This window comes from Bufo gargarizans, chromosome 1 (assembly GCF_014858855.1).
Source record: "Bufo gargarizans isolate SCDJY-AF-19 chromosome 1, ASM1485885v1, whole genome shotgun sequence".
NCBI classification, from domain to species: Eukaryota; Metazoa; Chordata; class Amphibia; order Anura; family Bufonidae; genus Bufo; species Bufo gargarizans.
The window spans coordinates 324830193-324854256 of record NC_058080.1 but is presented as its reverse complement, the minus strand read 5'-3'; the positions used below and the strand labels follow the sequence as shown (position 1 = coordinate 324854256).

Genomic DNA, 24064 nt, shown 5'->3' with positions numbered 1-24064 from the left:
AAAGGGTAACAAAGAAAAAAAAAAACTTCCGGAATATTTGGCTAGAGGGGGTTTTGGGAGTTCACTTCTCTCCCTTCTAGTGATAGGTGTGGGTGTCACTCAAGTGCTGGCATTTCACCATTACTTGTCAGAAGTTTTTTCTTTTCTTTTTTATAAAAAAAAGTTACCCTTTAAAACAGATCTAACAAAAATTTTTAACATTCATCGATGCCTTAGGACAAGTTTCCCCCTGCCAATGCTATTGTGAAAACCTTTACTTCCATCTGGCCCATATGGAAAACGAAGTACCCCACTTGGAAGCCCTTGAGAGAATGGGGTCTTTTTCACAGCTAAAGGACTGCAGGGTAGCAGCTTATTTTCCATATGAAGATTAAAAGCAGCAGCTTTGCGTTTCTGTACCCAAGGGCTAGAAGAGCAAATGCCACTATCATAAGAATGCTCTGAAAACTTCCCACAAACTTCTGGGCTTGTTCCAGGGCTAGCAAAAACTCTGTTACGAAGGTCTGTGGCTAAGGGAGAAAGGTTATGGTATAGTTGAGTGAAGCATTTGCGTGCTAGTAATGGAGTAGATCGAGGACTACTGAAAGAATGTGGTCTTAAGGAAACATCTGAATTTGTAAAATTCACAGCAGTGAGGTAGCGAGGTGCCATAACTGGTGAGGCTGGAGTACTATCAGACTCTGATGAGCTGTAGCACGATTCCTCAGTTGGGCGCTGAAACTTTCCTATAATATGTTTTTTTGACAACTTCTTATGTAACAAGTCAGGGTTTTCACCTTCATCAGACTCCATGCCACTTTTTTTACGCATTCCTCTACCACTTACTGGGATCACCTTAAAGGAAGCAGAAGTACTATACTGCTTTGAGTCAAACGCATCTAATGCCTTCTTGGCACCTTCTAGATTCTCATATTCTACAAGAGCACAGTTCCTTGTAGCTAGTTCAGGATATTTAGACAAATATTTTTTAATATCACAAGGCATCTCTTTACCAGGTTTTATGATACGCACTGAAGTAATAACACCATATGAAGCAAACAGACATGTAACAGTTTCCATAAGGTTTTGAGACTTTCCAGGTAAGATTTTTTCTGCATTATCTAGATTCCAGGCCAACAATAGTTTGGTGGAAGGAAGTCCAAGAAGACTGTCTGGAACTGGCTTTTTTCTCCTCACTTTGGTTTCCTCTTCATTAACCTCTAAGAGTTCAGAAAACTGAAGTGCATACAAGGTTTGCCTCCAGTCTCGAGTTAGGCACTTAATCTGAATAAAAAATAAAATAAATAATGCAGTGCAATTACAAGATTAATAACAATATCAAATGGAGCAGAATGTAAAATACAGTTTTTAAATAAATACACAAGGAAAGCTAAATGAGGGTTTCCATTTGCAGTGGTACCCTCAAAGATGATACTATCCCCAAAATTAAACATACTGTCAGTTATAAAATTGTATTATGTAATATTATATGGTTTAGGATGGTCTAACAGTTATCTAAATAGGTTCCAGTACTCCAGATCTCGAGGTGACCACTGCTTTCAACTACATCTGTGTTCTCAGGACGGTGCCATCTGCTCCTTTTTTCTGTCTCATAAGCTACAGAGCACTTTAAGCGTGTATCCTATAAGATGCTCAGACAAGAATCTTACTGTCACTTTATGGCGTGGTAAAGCCCTGAACTCACCCACACCACTGTCTGTACCTACTAGCATGATCTGCCCTAAAGTGACAGGAACAAGTGGTCCCTTTCTGACTAGGTGCTGGGGCCTATGAGGGAAAATACAAATGGATAAAATAAAATAAAAAAGGTAGTATCAGACAAAATTTGGACTGTATCAAAATCCCAATGCAAAGCCAAAATCAGGCCAGATTCCAAACCAGAAAGATATGTCAGAAGAAAGACCAGATACAAAACAAAGATACCAGAGTAAAATACCAAAGGGGTTCAGTGTCAAGGAAGAAACGACAGTCAGGAGCAAGGTCAGGGACAATACCAAAGTCAAAGACAGAGGTATCCAAATAGCAGTTCAATACATGCTAGTGAGGTTTAGAAAACCAATCACAGGCACCTGTTGCCAGAAGCTGGCTGTTTAAATCTCCTTCTGGCAGACAGCATGTGACGCCTGAGCCATGCCCGATTAGTCTGATGCCTCTGTTCACACCACCACAATGTAACAATGCTGGCAGCGCCACCTTGGAGTGATGGGACCTGCCATGGGAGCACCACCAGTTGAGATCATGACACCTACATAGACATCATACATTAAATCAAATATGACCACCCAAGTTTCCTATCCATGCATCTCATGTACTGCTGATCTTAAGATACTGAGACATGAGTCAGGAGGTGAAGTCTTTGTAACTTTTCTCTGGGGTGGGCGAGAGAGGCAGGGGACAGTTCAGGAGACAGAGCAGAGTCGCCATTGCCTGGTGTGGCGGCCCATAACTAACTGGGGTCACTATGAGGAACCATTACTGACTAAGAAAACTATTGCAGAATTGACTGGCACTAAAGAGTCACGAGTACTGGAGGGGGGGGGGGGGCAATCATGGAATAGGGGCCACTATTACAAAGTCGGGGCACTAAGGGGTGTGTGATTACATTATGGAGGGCACCAAGTTTGACCTAATACTGGGGGGCACAGAGTGCAAAAATACTTGGTAGAGTATACCATTAGCTTTGTCACAGTGTGGCAATTGGAAGCATTACTACAACTATAGAACCATATAACTGTGTGTGATGCACTAAGGAGGGCAACAAACTCACTCTGCATTTTGAAAGTGTGAGGTGATGTATCTAAGAATAAGATTATCACATGTTCATGAATAAAAGTTTTTTCCTGTATGTGGATGAGATATCTTAAAAACTCGTCCACATCACTGGTACTGTAAAAGAGTTTAGCCTGCAAATTTGCAGCATTTACGCCCCATGTGGATATACCCTTATAGCTGTGCTGGCTTCAGAATATTTTTCGGGTTGGGTGAGGGCAAAACTCATGTCATTTTTATTTTTTTTAGATCATAGCAACAACAATGCTCCGAATACTGCACTTTCCTTTATACAGCCATGTTGAAATATGTCTGCCTACAACCTCTACTGGAATGTGTTCACAGTATAGAGATTTGTAAATGTTGATAGCGAGAGGTGAGAAAAAGCTAATTAACATAAGTTTTCTCCAGAACTGATCAGGTGACAGAGTCTCCTCCACCCTTTTTAAAGGGGATGCCCAACAACACACACCCCTAGCCACAAGATGGGGGATAAGGGTCTGATCAGCAAGGGTTTGAAAGCTGGGCCCCCCCTTCCCCCTGATTGATCTTGAGAACAGAAGCCTCATGTTACTTCATTTTACTCTATGGGATTGCTGCAAATCCCCCGGCAGCCCCATAGGAGTTTATTGGAGTTGCAGCAAACCTGTGACCACAACTATTCTGTGTACTGCCTGCCAGATAGTGATGAGCGGCAGGGGTCATATTCGAATTTGCGATATTTCGCTAATATTTTGTAGAATATTCATTAAATATTTGCAAATTCGAAATATTCGTATTATACTGCGTTTTTTTTTTTTACTAAAAAAATCGGCAAGATAATGATTGTGTAATATATACAAATTTTCGTAATTCGAATTTTCGTATTCAAAATTTTTATTGAGAATTTTTCAACTTACAACTAGGGATGAGCGAACTCGAACTGTATAGTTTGGGTTCGTACCGAATTTTGGGGTGTCCGTGACACGGACCCGAACATTTTTGTAAAAGTCCGGGTTCGGGTTCGGTGTTCGTCGCTTTCTTGGCGCTTTTTGAAAGGCTGCAAAGCAGCCAATCAACAAGCGTCATACTACTTGCCCCAAGAGGCCGTTGTCACGAAACGGCCCTGAGCGCGCCGTCCAGCGGGCCACGTGACTAATAACTCAGGCAATTTGAAAGACCATTTTCCTTCTTTTTATATTTCGGTTGTGCGTTTAAGTGTATGGACATCGTATTTCGTGCTAGATTTGGTTACTGGTGTTGTGCTTTTAAATGTATTCTCTTTTCCCTTTGTTGTAAGGATTGGAATGGCCTGGTTGAAATGCAATTGTATGCTAATTACTGTGTACCTCACCTCTCCAGGGCTGTGTAATCTGAGGTTGTAAGAAGGCCATCTGTATGCAAATCCGATGGTCTGATTCAAGCCTGGACATGTCTAGGGTTACATAAGGCTTGCAGTGTGTGTATAAATGCATGTGTCCAAGACCCTAAATAAATCAGTCAGTCCCTGTTTCAAGTCATACAGCAACGTCTGGTGAGTGATTCCAGGGCGCAACACATTGTACCAAGAAGGCCGGGCCACTCGGGCTGATCTCCACCGTGGGTGCCCCATCCCCTCCGCAGACGTCCGAGACATCACCAACCAGGGGGTCAGATAGGAGCAGGACCGCAGGCGGACACACCATTCCGTCACACTGGTGGCAGCAGTGGGATTGCTCTCTGCACCCCCAGAAGAGACCCTCATCTCAGCATGGCAGCCTACGCCAGCTGTAAACGAGACACTCTGCGAGATCTGCTGGAGAACCGTGGAGGGACTGCGGGCTCGAAAACCAAGGATGCTCTGGTCGAAGAGCTAATGGACATGGATCAGCGGGAGAGGGCCGCGCCCGTACCCCTACCACCGACCCCCTCCCAGGCACCCATCTCTGAAAATTCCTTCCAGAAAAAGGTACAGCAGCGGGCAGCGGCTTACGGAGAAGCCCCGACGGAAGCCACCTTCCACAAGATTGTCCAAGAAATCGCTCAAGAGGAAGAGCGGGAGAGGGTGCGCCAGCATGAGCTACGGCTGGCAGAAATCCAGTACCAGAGAGTGGAGAGCCCCAACCCCGAGAGACCAGCGGCCCGGAAAGTACCCTTCCAGGTCTTCAAGACTTTTAACGAGGCGGAGGAAGAGATCGAGAGCTTCCTCCAAGACTTTGAGCGGTCGTGCCAAATACACGAGGTTCAACGTTCCGCTTGGGTCGGGATTCTCGCCTGTAAGTTGACCGGACGAGCTGCGGAGGCCTATCGAACCGTCCCAGACGAGGAAGCCCGGGACTACGAGCAGGTAAAGCCAACCTTACTGGCCCACTTTGCCATCACTCCCGAGGCCAGCCGGATGAAGTTCCAGAACTCACGCCGGCCCAACGGCACTACCCATGTGGAGTGGACACACCGGCTGCAAAGAGACCTGAAGACCTGGTTCGCAGGGAGCAAAGCTGGAACCGTGGAAGACATCACCCAGCTGTTCCTCCTCGAACAATTCTTTGACCACACCGCCCCGGCAGTACGGGAGTGGGTGAGGGACAAGAAGCCCCAGACGGTGCAGCAAGCGGCTACCTGGGCAGATGAGTATACGGACACACGGAAACCCAATGGGACAGAGCGACCCCCACCCCTTCGACCCACACTATCCACCCCTTCCCCGGAGCCACCGACTCGCTGGCCGGCACCCAGACTGGCGAACCGCCCCCAGACAAACCGCTCGCCCTCCACGGTTACCATCCGATGTTACGGGTGCGGCCAGGGGGGGCACTACCGTCAGAACTGTCCCAACCAACCTCCCCTTCCACGGGGACCCCCCCCCCGAGCACCACCTGCGGCCCACTGTTACCAAACCGAATCCCCGTATTGGGACCCCCAGGAAGAATGGGGGATGCTGCATGAGGCCGACCCTGTACAAGCTGCCTCGGCTGACAACCGCCAACACCACCGACAGGTGGTGTGGATCAACGGGCGGGCTGCCGAGGGCCTCCGAGACTCCGGCGCCACCATCACGCTCGTGCGCCCCCACCTGATATCCAAAAAGAACCGGCTAGACCACACCGTCGCTGTCCGCGTGGCCGGAGGAAAAGTGCTTCGACTCGCTACTGCCCGAGTCCACCTTGATTGGGGGTCTGGGGAGGGATCTGTGAGGGTGGGTTTACTCGACCAACTACCGGCTGAAATCCTCCTTGGGAACGACCTGGGACGCTTGGTCTCGGCCTATGCCACGGACGCGGCAGCCCCGGTGACAACCCGGCAACAGAGCCACCGGAACAACCACGGCACGCCCGTCGGGACCCAGGTGAGACCACAACCCAAACCCCCCAAACCCCGACCAAACGAGACCACATCCCCTCGACCTGACCACCCCCTCACATGGGGCTCCCCGGCCACCTTCCGACACCAGACTCAGACCGACCCCACCCTAGAGAGGTATCGCGACCGGGCCGGCAAGGGCCCGGAAGGCGCAAGGGACGATAGCATTGAGTGGGAGGATGGGTTATTGTATAGGTACACCGCAAGGGGGGGCACACGGAAGCCACAGGCTCCCCATAAACAATTAATAGTCCCTCAGGCCCCTAGACAGGAGCTCCTGAGACTGGCCCACGACATTCCCCTCGCTGGTCACCTAGGGGTGACCAAGACCCGACACCGGTTAACACAAGCGTTCTTTTGGCCCCGTCTTAGTGAGGATGCCCGAGAGTACTGTCGCACCTGCCCGGTTTGTCAGAAGACGGGGAAAACCGGAGACCACCCGAAAGCCCCACTGCACCCCATGCCCATCATACAAGAACCCTTTAGTCGGGTGGCGGTCGACATAATTGGCCCCCTGCCTCGCCCCAGCGCCACCGGGAAGAGATATATTCTCACCGTGGTGGACTACGCCACCCGATACCCCGAGGCGGTGGCCCTGTCCAACATCCAGGCTGACACCATCGCCGATGCCCTCCTACGGGTGTTCTCTCGGGTAGGATTCCCACGGGAGATTTTGTCTGATCAGGGCTCCCAGTTCACTGCTGAGCTGACCCAACAGCTCTGGTGCCTGTCCGGTGTTAAGGCGCTTCACAGTGCCCCATATCACCCTCAGACGAACGGGCTGTGCGAACGGTTTAATGGGACCCTGAAACAGCTAATCCGAGCCTTCGCCCACGAAAGGAAGGACTGGGAAAAATACCTGCCCCACTTATTTGCCTACCGAGAGGTCCCCCAAGAATCGACCGGGTTCTCCCCCTTTGAATTATTGTACGGACGCAGGGTCAGGGGTCCCTTGGATTTAGTCAGGGCTCAGTGGGAGGGAGGACAGGAAGCCGATGGTCTCCCCGTCCTGAGTTACGTCCTGGAGCTCCGAGAGCGCCTGACCGAACTCACAGAATTAGTTCAGGGGAACATGCAGGCAGCTCAGGCCCAGCAGAAGGCATGGTACGACCGCTCTGCCCGCAGCCGCTCGTTCCTCGTGGGGCAGAAAGTCCTGGTGTTAAAGCCACAGCGGCAGAATAAGCTGCAGGCGTCCTGGCAGGGCCCTTATCGGGTGGTAACCCAAGTGGGAGAAACCACCTATGTGGTTGTCAGCTGTACCGACACCAGGATTCAGCGGACGTTCCATGTCAACATGCTCAAGGCCTACCACGAGCGCCCGGAGACGGTGTCTGCCATCTGCACTCCAGCCACCGAGGAGGCAGAACAGTTTCCCCTGATAGAGCTTTCCGGGATAGATAGTCAGCCCTCAGGGGTAGCGCAGGTGCAGCTGGGGGAGGAGTTGGGACCCGATAAACAGGCACAGGTTAGGCAGCTGCTCCAAGACCGCCAAGAGATCTTTTCTGCCATCCCCGGCTATACCAGCCAGACCGTGCACCAAGTAGAAACCCCCGGCCAGAGACCCCTCCGGCAACCAGCATACAGACTCCCGGAGGCAGTACGCGAACCCATGCGGGCTGAAATCCGGGAAATGCTGGAGCTGGGGGTGATCGAGCCTTCGACCAGTCCCTGGGCATCGCCCGTAGTCCTGGTCCCCAAAAAGGACGGTACCACTCGGTTTTGCGTCGACTACCGGAGGTTAAACGACTGCACCATCACTGATGCTTACCCCATGCCCCGAGTCGACGAGCTGTTAGACAAGATCTCCCAGGGCCATTTCTTGACCACCGTCGATCTGTGCAAGGGGTACTGGCAGATTCCCCTTGCAGAGGAGGCGACCCCGAAGTCGGCCTTCATCACCCCGTTCGGCCTGTACCAATTCCGGGTCATGCCGTTCGGGATGAAGAACGCTCCGGCCACCTTTCAGCGGTTAATCGATCGCCTCCTCGATGGCCTACAGGAGTTCGCTTGCGCGTACCTGGACGACATAGCCATATACAGCCAAACCTGGGAGGAACACATCCACCATCTGGGGGTGGTATTAGAGCGAATCAGGGACGCCAACCTGACCCTTAAACCGGAAAAATGTAAAATAGGGATGTCCGAGGTGCAGTACCTCGGCCACCGGGTGGGCTGTGGGACCCAGCGACCAGAACCCGCCAAGGTAGAAGCCATTCTAGAATGGCCCACCCCCGTGACCAAGATCCAGGTCCTCGCCTTCTTGGGCACCGCGGGGTACTACAGGAAGTTTGTCCCCCACTACAGCGACCTCGCCAAACCCCTGACAGACCTGACCAAGAAATCCCTACCCCGCCAAGTCCTGTGGTCCCCGGAGTGTGAAGCAGCCTTCCAGAAGCTGAAAACCGCCCTAACCCAAGCCCCCCTCTTAGCAGCTCCGAATTATAACAAACGTTTTATCGTCCATACGGACGCCTCAATGTTCGGACTGGGAGCCGTGCTAAGCCAAGTGGGGGACGACGGGGGGGGGATCATCCAGTGGCGTACATCAGCCGCAAACTCTTACCCCGGGAGGTGGGATACGCCGCGGTGGAGAAGGAGCGTTTGGCCTTGGTCTGGGCCCTGAGGAAATTTCAGCCATATGTTTACGGGCGGTCCTTCACCGTTATGACCGACCACAATCCACTGGTGTGGCTCAACCGGGTGGCAGGGGAAAACAGACGCCTGTTGCGGTGGAGCCTGGCCCTCCAACCATTTAATTTTACGGTCCAGTACCGGCCCGGGTCTCAGAATGGGAATGCCGATGGACTATCGCGACAATCTGCTCGGGAACCCGGAGACCCGAGCTCACCGACTCCCCCTATTCGACCCGTTGGGGTCCAACCGTGTCCGTCGTACTTTATTGGGGGGGAGAAATGTCACGAAACGGCCCTGAGCGCGCCGTCCAGCGGGCCATGTGACTAATAACTCAGGCAATTTGAAAGACCATTTTCCTTCTTTTTATATTTCGGTTGTGCGTTTAAGTGTATGGACATCGTATTTCGTGCTAGATTTGGTTACTGGTGTTGTGCTTTTAAATGTATTCTCTTTTCCCTTTGTTGTAAGGATTGGAATGGCCTGGTTGAAATGCAATTGTATGCTAATTACTGTGTACCTCACCTCTCCAGGGCTGTGTAATCTGAGGTTGTAAGAAGGCCATCTGTATGCAAATCCGATGGTCTGATTCAAGCCTGGACATGTCTAGGGTTACATAAGGCTTGCAGTGTGTGTATAAATGCATGTGTCCAAGACCCTAAATAAATCAGTCAGTCCCTGTTTCAAGTCATACAGCAACGTCTGGTGAGTGATTCCAGGGCGCAACACATTGTACCAAGAAGGCCGGGCCACTCGGGCTGATCTCCACCGTGGGTGCCCCATCCCCTCCGCAGACGTCCGAGACATCACCAACCAGGGGGTCAGATAGGAGCAGGACCGCAGGCGGACACACCATTCCGTCACACCATTCCGTCACAGCCGTCACAGCCGAGCCTACTATTGGCATGGCTGTGATTGGCCAGAGCACCATGTGACCCAGCCTCTATTTAAGCTGGAGTCACATAGCGCCGCCCGTCACTCTGCTCTGATTAGCGTAGGGAGAGGTTGCAGCTGCGACAGTAGGGCGAGATTAGGCAGTGATTAACTCCTCCAAAAGACTCCATCTAGTGATCGATCTGCAGCTGTGGATCATTGAGCTGCTGATACTCAATTGCTCACTGTTTTTAGGCTGCCCAGACCGTTTGTCAGTCACTTTTTTCTGGGGTGATCGGCGGCCATTTTGTGTCTTGTGGTGCGCCAGCCCTTGCTGCGACCAAGTGCATTTAACCCTCAATGGTGTGGTTGTTTTTTGGCTAAAGCCTACATCAGGGTGAAGCTGTCACACCAAGTGCATTTAACCAGCAATAGTCTGTTTATTTTTTGGCCATATACTACATCAGGGGCAAGCTGCGCCTGTCACCAAGTGCATTTAACCCTCAGTAGTGTGGTTGATCAAGCTGTCACACCAAGTGCATTTAACCAGCAATAGTGGGGTTATTTTTTGGCCATATCCCAGTCTAATTCTGTCAGTAAACGTATACCTGTCACCCAGCGCCTAAATACTAGGCCTCAAGTTTATATCCAGCTAAATCTGTCGTTACTGCTGTACTGTTGTGGCTGGGCAAGTTACTTAGTGTCCGTCAAAGCACAGTTTTTGTTCTGGGTTGAAATACAATTCCCAATTTAGCAATTTCCGAATTTAGTGGTTTCTGCTGTATTAGAGCTATTTGAAATCTATCCCTAAAAGGGTATATAATATTCAAGGTGTACATAGGGTCATTCAGAATAACTTCACACACACGCTACTGTGCATTTCCAAGTCTAATTCTGTCAGTAAATCTATACCTGTCACCCAGCGCCTAAATACTAGGCCTCAAATTTATATCCCGCTAAATCTGTCGTTACTGCTGTACTGTTCTGGCTGGGCAAGTTATTTAGTGTCCGTCAAAGCACATTTTTTGTTCTGGGTTGAAATACAATTCCCAATTTAGCAATTTCCTAATTTAGTGGTTTCTGCTGTATCAGGCCTACTTTAAATACATCCCTAAAAGGGTATATAATATTCAAGGTGCACATAGGGTTATTCAGAATAACTTCACACACACGCTACTGTGCATTTCCAAGTCTAATTCTGTCAGTAAATCTATACCTGTCACCCAGCGCCTAAATACTAGGCCTCAAATTTATATTCAGCTGAATTTGAATACAATACATTGGGCCAAATAATATTTTTGTTGTTGTGGTGAACGATAACAATGAGGAAAACATCTAGTAAGGGACGCAGACGTGGACATGGTCGTGGTGGTGTTAGTGGACCCTCTGGTGCTGGGAGAGGACGTGGCCGTTCTGCCACATCCACACGTCCTAGTGTACCAACTACCTCAGGTCCCAGTAGCCGCCAGAATTTACAGCGATATATGGTGGGGCCCAATGCCGTTCTAAGGATGGTAAGGCCTGAGCAGGTACAGGCATTAGTCAATTGGGTGGCCGACAGTGGATCCAGCACGTTCACATTATCTCCCACCCAGTCTTCTGCAGAAAGCGCACAGATGGCGCCTGAAAACCAACCCCATCAGTCTGTCACATCACCCCCATGCATATCAGGGAAACTGTCTGAGCCTCAAGTTATGTAGCAGTCTCTTATGCCGTTTGAAGACTCTGCTGGCAGGGTTTCCCAAGGGCATCCACCTAGCCCTTCCCCAGCGGTGGAAGACATAGAATGCACTGACTCACAACCACTTATGATTCCTGATGATGAGGACATGGGAATACCACCTCAGCAAGTCTCTGATGATGACGAAACACAGGTGCCAACTGCTGCGTCTTTCTTCACTGTGCAGACTGAACAGGAGGTCAGGGATCAAGACTGGGTGGAAGACGATGCAGGGGACGATTAGGTCCTAGACCCCACATGGAATGAAGGTCGTGCCACTGACTTTCACAGTTCGGAGGAAGAGGCAGTGGTGAGACCGAGCCAACAGCGTAGCAAAAGAGGGAGCAGTGGGCAAAAGCAGAACACCCGCCGCCAAGAGACTCCGCCTGCTACTGACCGCCGCAATCTTGGACCGAGCACCCCAAAGGCAGCTTCAAGGAGTTCCCTGGCATGGCACTTCTTCAAACAATGTGCTGACGACAAGACCCGATTGGTTTGCACGCTGTACCATCAGAGCCTGAAGCGAGGCATTAACATTCTGAACCTTAGCACAACCTGCATAACCAGGCACCTGCATGCAAAGCATGAACTGCAGTGGAGTAAACACCTCAAAAACAAGGAAGTCGCTCAGGCTCCCCCTGCTACCTCTTCTGCTGCTGCCTCGGCCTCTTCTGCTGCTGCCGCCTCTGGAGGAACGTTGGCACCTGCTGCCCAGCAAACAGGGGATGTACCACCAACACCACCACCACCTCCGTCACCAAGCGTCTCAACCATGTCACACGGCAGCGTTCAGCTCTCCATCTCACAAACATTTGAGAGAAAGCGTAAATTCCAAGAGAGCCGTGCCTTCCCTACACAACCAAGTATCCAATAAAATCAAGTGTGCACTGCGCAACGCCATCTGTAGCAAGGTCCACCTAACCACAGATACGTGGACCAGTAAGCACGGCCAGGGATGCTATATCTCCCTAACTGCACACTGAGTAAATGTAGTGGCAGCTGGGCCCCAGGCGGAGAGCTGTTTGGCGCACGTCCTTCCGCCGCCAAGGATCGCAGGGCAACATTCTTTGCCTCCTGTTGCCACCTCCTCCTTCTCGGCTTCCTCCTCCTCTTCTTCCACCTGCTCATCCAGTCAGCCACACACCTTCACCACCAACTTCAGCACAGCCCGGGGTAAACGTCAGCAGGCCATTCTGAAACTCATATGTTTGGGGGACAGGCCCCACACCGCACAGGAGTTGTGGCGGGGTATAGAACAACAGACCGACGAGTGGTTGCTGCCGGTGAGCCTCAAGCCCGGCCTGGTGGTGTGCGATAATGGGCGAAATCTCGTTGCAGCTCTGGGACTAGTCGGTTTGACGCACATCCCTTGCTGGCGCTTGTGCTGAATTTGGTGGTGCAGAAGTTCATTCACAACTACCCCGACATGTCAGAGCTGCTGCATAAAGTGCGGGCCGTCTGTTCGCGCTTCCGGCGTTCACATCCTGCCGCTGCTAGCCTGTCTGCGCTACAGCGTAACTTCGGCCTTCCCGCTCACCGCCTCATATGCGACGTGCCCACCAGGTGGAACTCCACCTTGCACATGCTGGACAGACTGTGCGAGCAGCAGCAGGCCATAGTGGAGTTTCAGATGCAGCACGCACGGGTCAGTCGCACTGCGGAACAGCACCACTTCACCACCAATGACTGGGCCTCCATGCGAGACCTGTGTGCCCTGTGTGCCCCGTTGCGCTGTTTCGAGTACTCCACCAACATGGCCAGTGGCGATGACGCCGTTATCAGCGTTACAATACCACTTCTATGTGTCCTTGAGAAAACACTTAGGGCGATGATGGAAGAGGAGGTGGCCCAGGAGGAGGAGGAGGAAGAGGGGTCATTTTTAGCACTTTCAGGCCAGTCTCTTTGAAGTGACTCAGAGGGAGGTTTTTTGCAACAGCAGAGGCCAGGTACAAATGTGGCCAGCCAGGGCCCACTACTGGAGGACGAGGAGGACGAGGATGAGGAGGAGGTGGAGGAGGATGAGGATGAAGCATGGTCACAGTGGGGTGGCACCCAACGCAGCTCGGGCCCATCACTGGTGCGTGGCTGGGGGGAAAAGGCAGGACGATGACGATACGCCTCCCACAGAGGACAGCTTGTCCTTACCCCTGGGCAGCCTGGCACACATGAGCGACTACATGCTGCAGTGCCTGCGCAACGACAGCAGAGTTGCCCACATTTTAACGTGTGCGGACTACTGGGTTGCCACCCTGCTGGATCCACGGTACAAAGACAATGTGCCCACCTTACTTCCTGCACTGGAGCGTGATGGGAAGATGCGCAAGTACAAGCGCACGTTGGTAGACGCGCTACTTCGAGCATTCCCAAATGTCACAGGGGAACAAGTGGAAGCCCAAGGCCAAGGCAGAGGAGGAGCAAGAGGTCGCCAAGGCAGCTGTGTCACGGCCAGCTCCTCTGAGGGCAGGGTTAGCATGGCAGAGATGTGGAAAAGTTTTGTCAACACGCCACAGCTAACTGTACCACCACCTGATACGCAACGTGTTAGCAGGAGGCAACATTTCACTAACATGGTGGAACAGTACGTGTGCACACCCCTCCACGTACTGACTGATGGTTCGGCCCCATTCAACTTCTGGGTCTCTAAATTGTCCACGTGGCCAGAGCTAGCCTTTTATGCCTTGGAGGTGCTGGCCTGCCCGGCGGCCAGCGTTTTGTCTGAACGTGTATTCAGCACGGCAGGGGGCGTCATTACAGACAAACGCAGCCGCCTGTCTACAGCCAATGTGGACAAGCTGACGCTCCTAAAAATGAACCAGGCATGGATCCCAGAGGACCTGTCCGTCCCTTGTCCAGATTAGACATTAACTACCTCCCCTTAACCATATATTGTTGTACTCCAGGGCACTTCCTCATTCAATCCTATTTTTATTTTCATTTTACCATTATATTGCGAGGCTACCCAAAGTTGAATGAACCTCTCCTCTGTCTGGGTGCCGGGGCCTAAATATATGCCAATGGACTGTTCCAATGTTGGGTGACGTGAAGCCTGATTCTCTGCTATGACATGCAGACTAATTCTCTGCTGACATGAAGCCAGATCCTCTGTTACGGGACCTCTCTCCTCTGCCTGGGTGCTGGGCCTAAATTTATGAAAATAAACTGTTGCATTGGTGGCTGACATGAAGCCTGATTCTCTGCTATGATATGAAGACTGATTCTCTGCTGACATGAAGCCAGATTGTCTGTTACGGGACCTCTCTCCTCTGCTTGGGTGCCGGGGCCTAAATATCTGAGAATGGACTGTTCCAGTGGTGGGTGACGTGAAGCCAGATTCTCTGCTATAGGACCTCTCTCCAATTGATTTTGGTTAATTTTTATTTATTTAATTATTTATTTTAATTGATTTCCCTATCCCCATTTGTTTGCAGGGGATTTACCTACATGTTGCTGCCTTTTGCAGCCCTCTAGCCCTTTCCTGGGCTGTTTTACAGCCTTTTTAGTGCCGAAAAGTTCGGGTCCCCATTGACTTCAATGGGGTTCGGGACGAAGTTCGGATCGGGTTCGGATCCCGAACCCAAACATTTTCGGGAAGTTCGGACGAACTTCTTGAACCCGAACATCCAGGTGTCCGCTCAACTCTACTTACAACTATTAGACAAAGAAGATTATTGCACTATATTAGCTAAATTGCTCTATATTTGTTTTGTTTTTTTATATTTGCTATATTGCTATAACTTAGTTTTTTCGAATATTCGTAATATTCTAAAACAAGTATATATAGCATTAAAGCGTATATTCGAAAAAACTAATATAGAGCAAAATTCGCAAACACTACTACTCCTAAAGTCAAGTATATTGCAGCCTTCTTATTGGCCCACAAGCTAGAGCAGGGAGGGATCATGTGTACTGATAAAAAGGGAGGGATCATGTGACCAGTGCAGGAGAGGACGGCACAGCAGTGAAGAGAATTCCTGGGAAGAAGCTGTGGTGAGGTCTGCTACATGAGGAGAGGCAAGTGAAGGGAAAGGCAGGGCAAGGGCAGTTTTTTGGAGTTCTTTTAGAAGGGGGGCGCCGGCAGGGCACAGCAGGAGATGAGCGCTGCGCTGTCATTATAGAAGCGCTCACTCATCTCCTCGGGACGGCGATACAAATGTCTGTGCTGCGGCAGGGGAGGGAGAGGTCTGTCCCCTCCCTGATCCTCTGACAGGCTGCCGGCCTAGTGCTGGCAGCCTATCAGAGGTCGGTGCAAGCTGCGCGATGACATCATTGCGCCGCCTGAGCCAGCGAGGGACACAGGCCAGAAGAAGCCTGCACCGCATCCTGGAGGAGATATATATATATATATATATATATATATATATATATATATATATATATATACACATATACACACACACAAATTACAATACTGGCACATGATGGGGGGGCCACTGGCACATGATGAGGGGGCCACTGGCACATGATGAGGGGGCCACTGGCACATGATGAGGGGGCCACTGGCACATGATGAGGGGGCCACTGGCACATTATGAGGGGGCCACTGGCACATTATGAGGGGGCCACTGGCACATTATGAGGGGGCCACTGGCACATTATGAGGGGGCCACTGGCACATGAGAGGGGGCCACTGTGCTGGCAACCTATCAGAGGCCGGTGCAAGCTGCGCAATGACAATCGCGCCGCCTGAGCCAGCGAGGGACACAGACCAGAAGAAGCCTGCACTGCATCCTGGAGGAGGCAATTTTTTTTTATATATATGTACAAATTACAATACTGGCACATGATTGGGGGGGGGCGACTGGCACATGATGGGGGGCTACTGGCACATGATGGAGGGCTACTGGCACATGATGGGGGGGCTACTGGCACATGAAAGGGGGCCACTGTGCTGGCAACCTATCAGAGGCCGGTGCAACCTGCGCAATGACATAATCGCGCCGCCTGAGCCAGCGAGGGACACAGGCCAGAAGAAGCCTGCACCGCATCCTGGAGGAGGCAATTTTTTTTTATATATATGTACAAATTACAATACTGGCACATGATGGGGGGGGGGGCTACTGGCACATGATGGGGGGGGCCACTGGCACATGATGGGGGGGGGCCACTGGCACATGATGGGGGGGGGCCACTGGCACATGATGGGGGGGGGCCACTGGCACATGATGGGGGGGGGGCCACTGGCACATGATGGGGGGGCCACTGGCACATGATGGGGGGGCCACTGGCACATGATGGGGGGGCCACTGGCACATGATGAGGGGGCCACTGGCACATGATGAGGGGGCCACTGGCACATTATGAGGGGGCCACTGGCACATTATGAGGGGGCCACTGGAACATTATGAGGGGGCCACTGGAACATTATGAGGGGGCCACTGGAACATTATGAGGGGGCCACTGGAACATTATGAGGGGGCCACTGGCACATTATGAGGGGGCCACTGGCACATTATGAGGGGGCCACTGGCACATGATGGGGGGGCCACTGGCACATATGGGGGGGGCACTGGCACATATGGGGGGGCACTGGCACATATGGGGGGGGCACTGGCACATATGGGGGGGGGCACTGGCATGAGGGGGGGGCCACTGGCACATGATGGGGGGGCCACTGGCACATGAGGGGGGGGCACTGGCACATGAGGGGGGGGGCACTGGCACATGATGGGGGGGCCACTGGCACATGATGGGGGGGCCACTGGCACATGATGGGGGGGCCACTGGCACATGAGGGGGGGCCACTGGCACATGAGGGGGGGCCACTGGCACATATGGGGGGGCCACTGGCACATGAAAGGGGGGCACTGGCTCTACTGGCACATGATGGTGGGGGGGCTCTTATTACTGGCACATGATTGGGGGGCATCTATGGGGCACATCTTACTGGCACATTATTAGGTGGCACTATAGGAGAATCTACGGAGGCTAAAAAAGGGGTATTTTATATGGGGGGCTCTGTATAGGGGCATATTATACAGGGACACATTATGGTGGGTACAATGGGGAAGGGGGGAAGAGGAGCACTATAGGGTCATCTACAGGGGCACTAAGAAGGGGTATTTTATATTGGAACATTATGGGAACATTAGCTCAACTGGGGGCATTACAAGGGGGTATGTTTTGCACATTATAAGGAGAATTCTTTCTACTGGGGGGGCATTATGGTGGGCTTTATTACTCCCCCATGGTATGAGCCCTCTAGTAGCAGCACCAGCCTCTCCCTGCTCTGCTATCCCTCTGCCCCTTCTCCAAATCCTTATTATGAAATCTTTCTCATTAGGATAAAACACATCAGCTCCACCGAGCCCCCGGCCAAAGTGTTGAAGTGGTGTCCAAGATCCCCAAGGGCCAAGCCAAGTAATTATAAGTTTTCATGTGGAATATGTTTATGTTATACACATATTGCATACACTGTGCCACACAATATACAGTATACCTCTACACTGTAGGGGTTATACTGTTTATTGTACAGCATGGCACAGAGGTTATATTGTCCGGCATGGTGTAACTTCCATACATTTTATGTACAGTATACAGTAATCCACCTTGCCATCTATGCTTTGAATCTGGTTTTATATGTTACTTGGTTTTTGTACATTTACTTGTGTGTGCGCTAGTTGAGAATTGCTGTGATTGGGTTTTAGTTAGTTATTAAATGCTAACATGACCGTTTCTTTCGGTTTTGCACATTATTGATGATGATTGTATTTCATGACTACTCTTCTAAGGGTATTGCCTTCCTTTGAACTGCAGTTCTCCTGTACCACTCTGCCTGCGACTTTTAGCAGTTTAAGCAGCAATCAATAAATCTTATACATATGGTGAGACGGTTGCAAGTACTCTTCTGATATGATTTCATTGAGCAGTTTTGATGGTGGGGCAGAGCAATGCTGGTAGTTGTAGTTATTTAACTGGGACTGTATGTTAGGGCTGAAGGGAAGGACGTTATTTACATGGGACAGTGGGGTGGAGTGATGTTATTTACATGAGACTGAAAGTTGAGGGGTAATGTTATTTACATGGGACTATGTTGAAGGCAGCTGTGGGAGGGAGTGATGTTATTTACATGGGACTGCATGTTGGAGGTGGCTGGGGAGGGGGTGATTTTATTAACATGGTACTGTATGTTGAAGGAGTGTGGTGGAGTGATGCTATTTACATGGGACAGAATATTAAGGGGGTGATGGGACTGTATGTTGACTGGCTGGTGAGGGAGTGTTGTTCTTTACATGGAACCATATGTTGAAGGTAGCTGGGGAGGGGGCGATGTTCTTTAAATGGGACTGTATGTTGAAGGCGGCTGGGGAGGAGGTGATGTTATTTTCGTGGGACTGTATATTGCAGGGGGCAGGAGAGATGGTGTGAGGTTATTTACATGGGACTGTATATTGGAGGGAGCTGGAGAGATGGTGTGATAGTGTTTACATTGGACTCTATGGCGGAGGGAGGGAAATAATGTTATTTACATGGGACTGTATGGTGGAGGGGCTGAGGACACTAAACTGAGGCATATAAATACCGGTGGCACTTCAGGGCGAGCATTATAACAGTAGGGGACAATATAAATACTGGGGGGCACTATAGGGGCATTATAACAGTAGGGGGAGATATAAATATTGGGGGCACTGTGTGGGCATTATAACAGCAGGGGGCGATATAAATACTGGGGCATTTCAGGGTGACCATTATAACGGTAGGGTGCATTATAAACACTGGGGGGCATTTAAATCCAGGTGACATTAGGCATTCTTACTACTGGGGGCTCTATAGGAGGGACTTATAGATCTGCATTATTTCTACTATGAGCACTATGGGGGTCTAATTACTACTGAGGGGGTCAGTAAATAGCTGTATTACCACTGTGGAGCAATAGGGGGCCTTATTTGTACTACTAGGGGCTCTGTAAGGGCATTATTAATACTGGAGGGCTCTTCAACTAATGGGGGCACTCTTGGGCAGCATTATCACAGTTGGGCGCACTATAGGAGGCAGTATTACTAATGAGGGCATTCTAGAACGGAATTACTATTGGTGGGACTATGAGGAGCACTATTACTATGGGGGGCACAAATTTTTCTTCAGGATAGTATTTGGGGGTACAGAAAAATGAGGAAGCTAAGATGTCTGTGTGTTACAGTCTGCAGAGACGGGGCGGCTGAGAGAAGTTGTCCAGACGGAATAGGGAAGATGATGACAGGGATTATCTGCATCAGAGGAGATGTCACCTCGGAGGCCCTGGATGTGAGAGGTATAGCAAGTACAGTAAAACGTCTTCAGTGCTAGTGTTTGCGGGTGAAAGGCGGTTGGTCGACTTAGAGAATTGGGCCATATGCATTGGGGCTTGGGCCCCAGATCTCTTGAGACCCTAGCAACGCCCCTGGGAATACGTGAAACTTCCCATTTTAGCAGGTCTGACTTCATATTACTGATTGGTGCACTAAGCATTGTTGTGAACTTGTGACATCACAGCACTATGTCTGTAGCATGTATATACAGGTCCTTCTAAAAAAAAATTAGCATATTGTGATAAAGTTTATTATTTTCTGTAATGTACTGATAAACATTAGACTTTCATATATTTTAGATTCATTACACATCAACTGAAGTAGTTCAAGCCTTTTATTGTTTTAATATTGATGATTTTGGCATACAGCTCACGAAAACCCAAAATTCCTATCTAAAAAAATTAGCATATCATGAAAAGGTTCTCTAAACGAGCTATTAACCTAATCATCTGAACTAATTAACTCTGAACACCTGCAAAAGATTCCTGAGGCTTTTAAAAACTCCCAGCCTGGTTCATTACTCAAAACCGCAATTATGGGTAAGACTGCCGACCTGACTGCTGTCCAGAAGGCCATCATTGACACCCTCAAGCAAGAGGGTAAGACACAGAAAGAAATTTCTGAACGAATAGGCTGTTCCCAGAGTGCTGTATCAAGGCACCTCAGTGGGAAGTCTGTGGGAAGGAAAAAGTGTGGCAGAAAACGCTGCACAACGAGAAGAGGTGACCGGACCCTGAGGAAGATTGTGGAGAAGGACCGATTCCAGACCTTGGGGGACCTGCGGAAGCAGTGGACTGAGTCTGGAGTAGAAACATCCAGAGACACCGTGTACAGGCGTGTGCAGGAAATGGGCTACAGGTGCCGCATTCCCCAGGTCAAGCCACTTTTGAACCAGAAACAGCGGCAGAAGCGCCTGACCTGGGCTACAGAGAAGCAGCACTGGACTGTTGCTCAGTGGTCCAAAGTACTTTTTTCGGATGAAAGCAAATTTTGCATGTCATTCGGAAATCAAGGGGCCAGAGTCTGGAGGAAGACTGGGAAGAGGGAAATGCCAAAATGCCTGAAGTCCAGTGTCAAGTACCCACAGTCAGTGATGGTCTGGGGTGCCATGTCAGCTGCTGGTGTTGGTCCACTGTGTTTTATCAAGGGAAGGGTCAATGCAGCTAGCTATCAGGAGATTTTGGAGCACTTCATGCTTCCATCTGCTGAAAAGCTTTATGGAGATGAAGATTTCATTTTTCAGCACAACCTGGCACCTGCTCACAGTGCCAAAACCACCGGTAAATGGTTTACTGACCATGGTATTACTGTGCTCAATTGGTCGGCCAACTCTCCTGACCTGAACCCCATAGAGAATCTGTGGGATATTGGGAAGAGAAAGTTGAGAGACGCAAGACCCAACACTCTGGAGGAGCTTAAGGCCGCTATCAAAGCATCCTGGGCCTCCATAACACCTCAGCAGTGCCACAGGCTGATTGCCTCCATGCCACGCCGCATTGAAGCAGTCATTTCTGCAAAAGGATTCCTGACTAAATATTGAGTGCATAACTGAACATAATTATTTGAAGGTTGGCTTTTTTTGTATTAAAAACACTTTTCTTTTATTGGTCGGATGAAATATGCAAATTTTTTTAGATAGGAAATTTGGGTTTTCATGAGCTGTATGCCAAAATCATCAATATTAAAACAATAAAAGGCTTGAACTACTTCAGTTGGTGTGTAATGAATCTAAAATATATGAAAGTCTAATGTTTATCAGTACATTACAGAAAATAATTAACTTTATCACAATATGCAATTTTTTTTTAGAAGGACCTGTATGTATGGACAGCAGAACCTATCACACTACCTAAGCCTGCACTGGAACCAGCTACACTATATCACAATCTCCCACTAACTATATGTATTAGCATAATATATATACACACACACACACACACACTGCTGTCTTTCCGAACTGCAAAAACTGCAGAAAATGGCTGCTGGGGAGGTTCTTATATAGTAAAGGGTAGGCAGCTTTCCTATTGGTTGCTAGGGGTGTTGCTAAGCTCAGGCAAAGACATTGCAGCCTTCTCATTGGCCCACAAGCAAGAAGCAGGAAGGGGTCATGGGTTCAGTTGAAAAAAAATCTAGAATATTTGTCAATACGAATATATACGTAGCACTATATTCTAAATATTCGTAAATTCTCAAAGTGGCAAAATTCGCAATTAAAATACGCGAGTTGAATATTCGAGCCCAACACTATTCTAAACATGAGGCCCCTATTCTAGTGACTGGTGGAAGCCTTAGCAATAGTGTTGGCTGGTGCAGATGATGCAGAGAATAATCAGACATATATGGATGGCTGTAGTTTACTAGGATTCATTTGTATTGAAGAGACATACAGCAGAGAGCATGGTGCTCATGTTAGCACAGGAGATATAGATAAACAACAGCCATAGATAACAGGAAAATGCAATAACAGATAGTCAACACATAGAACATTATGATAGAGTATTTGTGTATAGTGACATCTAGTGGTCAGACTCAATACTTCAAATACATAGGCATACAGGGAAATAAACCAAGCAATGTATAACATAGCATGAAACAATGTTCAGTCTCCAACAAATCGGACCCCCACCAGTAAGACACATGCCTTAAACTGAGGTGGTAAGTAGAGGTCTTGACAGATAGGTGGCTGTGGATGTAGTGTTCTTGAAACTTGCAAAGGCATTTGATGATGTCCCTTAAGCTTTTAATAGGTAAAATAAAGTCAATAGGCCTAAACATTTTCATATGTAATTGGATAGAAAACTGGTTAAAGCTGTCCAGGAATTTGTGCTCAGATCCCTATTCTGAATGGTCCCCAGCTGTAAGTGCTGTACCCCAAGGTTCAGTGCCAGGTTTAATTTATTTATGATATCGAGGATGGGATTAATAGCACTATTTCTATTTTTGTAAATGACACCAAGCTATATACTACTGGGCAGTCTATGGAAGATGTCCATAAACTACAAGCTGACTTGGACACTCATTGTTTGGGCATCAACTTGACAAGTGAGGTTCAATGTTGATAAAGTAAACTTATTGTTCTGGGTAATATTAACCCCTTCCCAACCGCAATCAGTCTATATACGTGATAGCTGCACATACCCCCGTGCAGCTACCACGTGTATAGAAATCAGGCAGTTCTTTAATCCAAGCGCTGCAAAGCGCTTGGATTAAAGATTCTTCCCCTGCCCTGGTGCTGTCAGGGACAGCATACAGTCTAGTAATGCCGGCAAGGGACCAATCAGAGTGGTCCCTTGCCGGCAATCAATCTGATTGGTTAGTCTGTGGCTCCATTCCTGAGCCGCCGACATCAGCAGCGAGTGTCAGCTGTATGCTGACACTCTGCTGTAACCCCTTAGATGGTAACCTCTTAGATGGGGTTAATAGAGGGAGGGGACTCCCTCTCTCAACCATTGGGGCTACCGCGCTGTGATGGCAGCGCCCAATGGTTGCCATGGCAACTACAGGATATTTGATAGTATTGTACTTTGCAATGCAAATGAATTGCAAAGTATAGTATAGCCATCAGCCCCACTGGATCTTCAAGATCCAAGTGGGACTTGATAAAAAAATATGAAAATAATAAAAGTTAAAAATAAAATAAAAATGTAAAAAAATAAATTACCAAAGCTACACATTAGCTATCACTGCGACCGTAACAACAGTCTTTATAAATATATCACATGATCGACCGTTTGCGATAAACACCATAAAAACTGCGTCAAAAAAGCCAATTTTGTCACCTTACACCACAAAAAGTGCAACACTGAGCGATCAAAAAGGCGTATGTCCCACAAAATGGTACCAATAAAACCTTCACCTCATCCCGCAAAAAATGAGACCCTACATAAGAAAATCACTAAAAAAATAAAAAAAACTATAGCTCTCAGAACACGGAGACACTAAAACAATTTTTTTTCTTTCAAATATTCCATTATTGTGTTAAAGTGAAAAAAATAAAAGTGTACATATTAGGTATTGGCTAGTCCGTAACAACATGCTCGATAAAAATATCACATGACCTAACCCCTCAGGTGAACGCCGTAAAAAATAAAAACAGTGCCAAAAAGCAATTTTTTTCACCTTACATCACAAAAAGTGCAACACCAAGTGATCAAAAAGGCATATGCCCCCAAAAATAGTACCAATAAATCTGGCACCTTATCCCCCAGTTTCCAAAATAGGGTCACTTTTTGGGAGTTTCTACTGTAGGGGTGCATCAGGGGGGCTTTAAATGGGACATTGCATCTGAAAACCAGTCCAGCAAAATCTGCCTTCCAAAAACCATATGGCGCTCCTTTCCTTCTGCGCCCTGCCGAGCGCCCTTACATCAGTTTACAACCACATGTAGGGTGTTTCTGTAAACCACAGAATCAGGGTAATAAATAGAGTTTTGTTTGGCTATTAACCCTCAATGTGTTAAAGTAAAAAA

At 49.0% G+C, this 24064-nt stretch overlaps 1 protein-coding gene across 1 annotated transcript in view; it reads right to left on the bottom strand.

Annotated features, from left to right (window-relative positions):
• Positions 1–201: 201 nt before the first annotated feature.
• The window catches only part of LOC122927093 (la-related protein 6-like), a 97995-nt gene continuing 74132 nt past the window's right edge, over positions 202–24064 (bottom strand). The window contains exon 4 of the mRNA XM_044278677.1: positions 202–1263. Coding sequence (XP_044134612.1) covers positions 202–1263 — 1062 coding nt within the window. The remainder of the gene's footprint in view (positions 1264–24064) is intronic.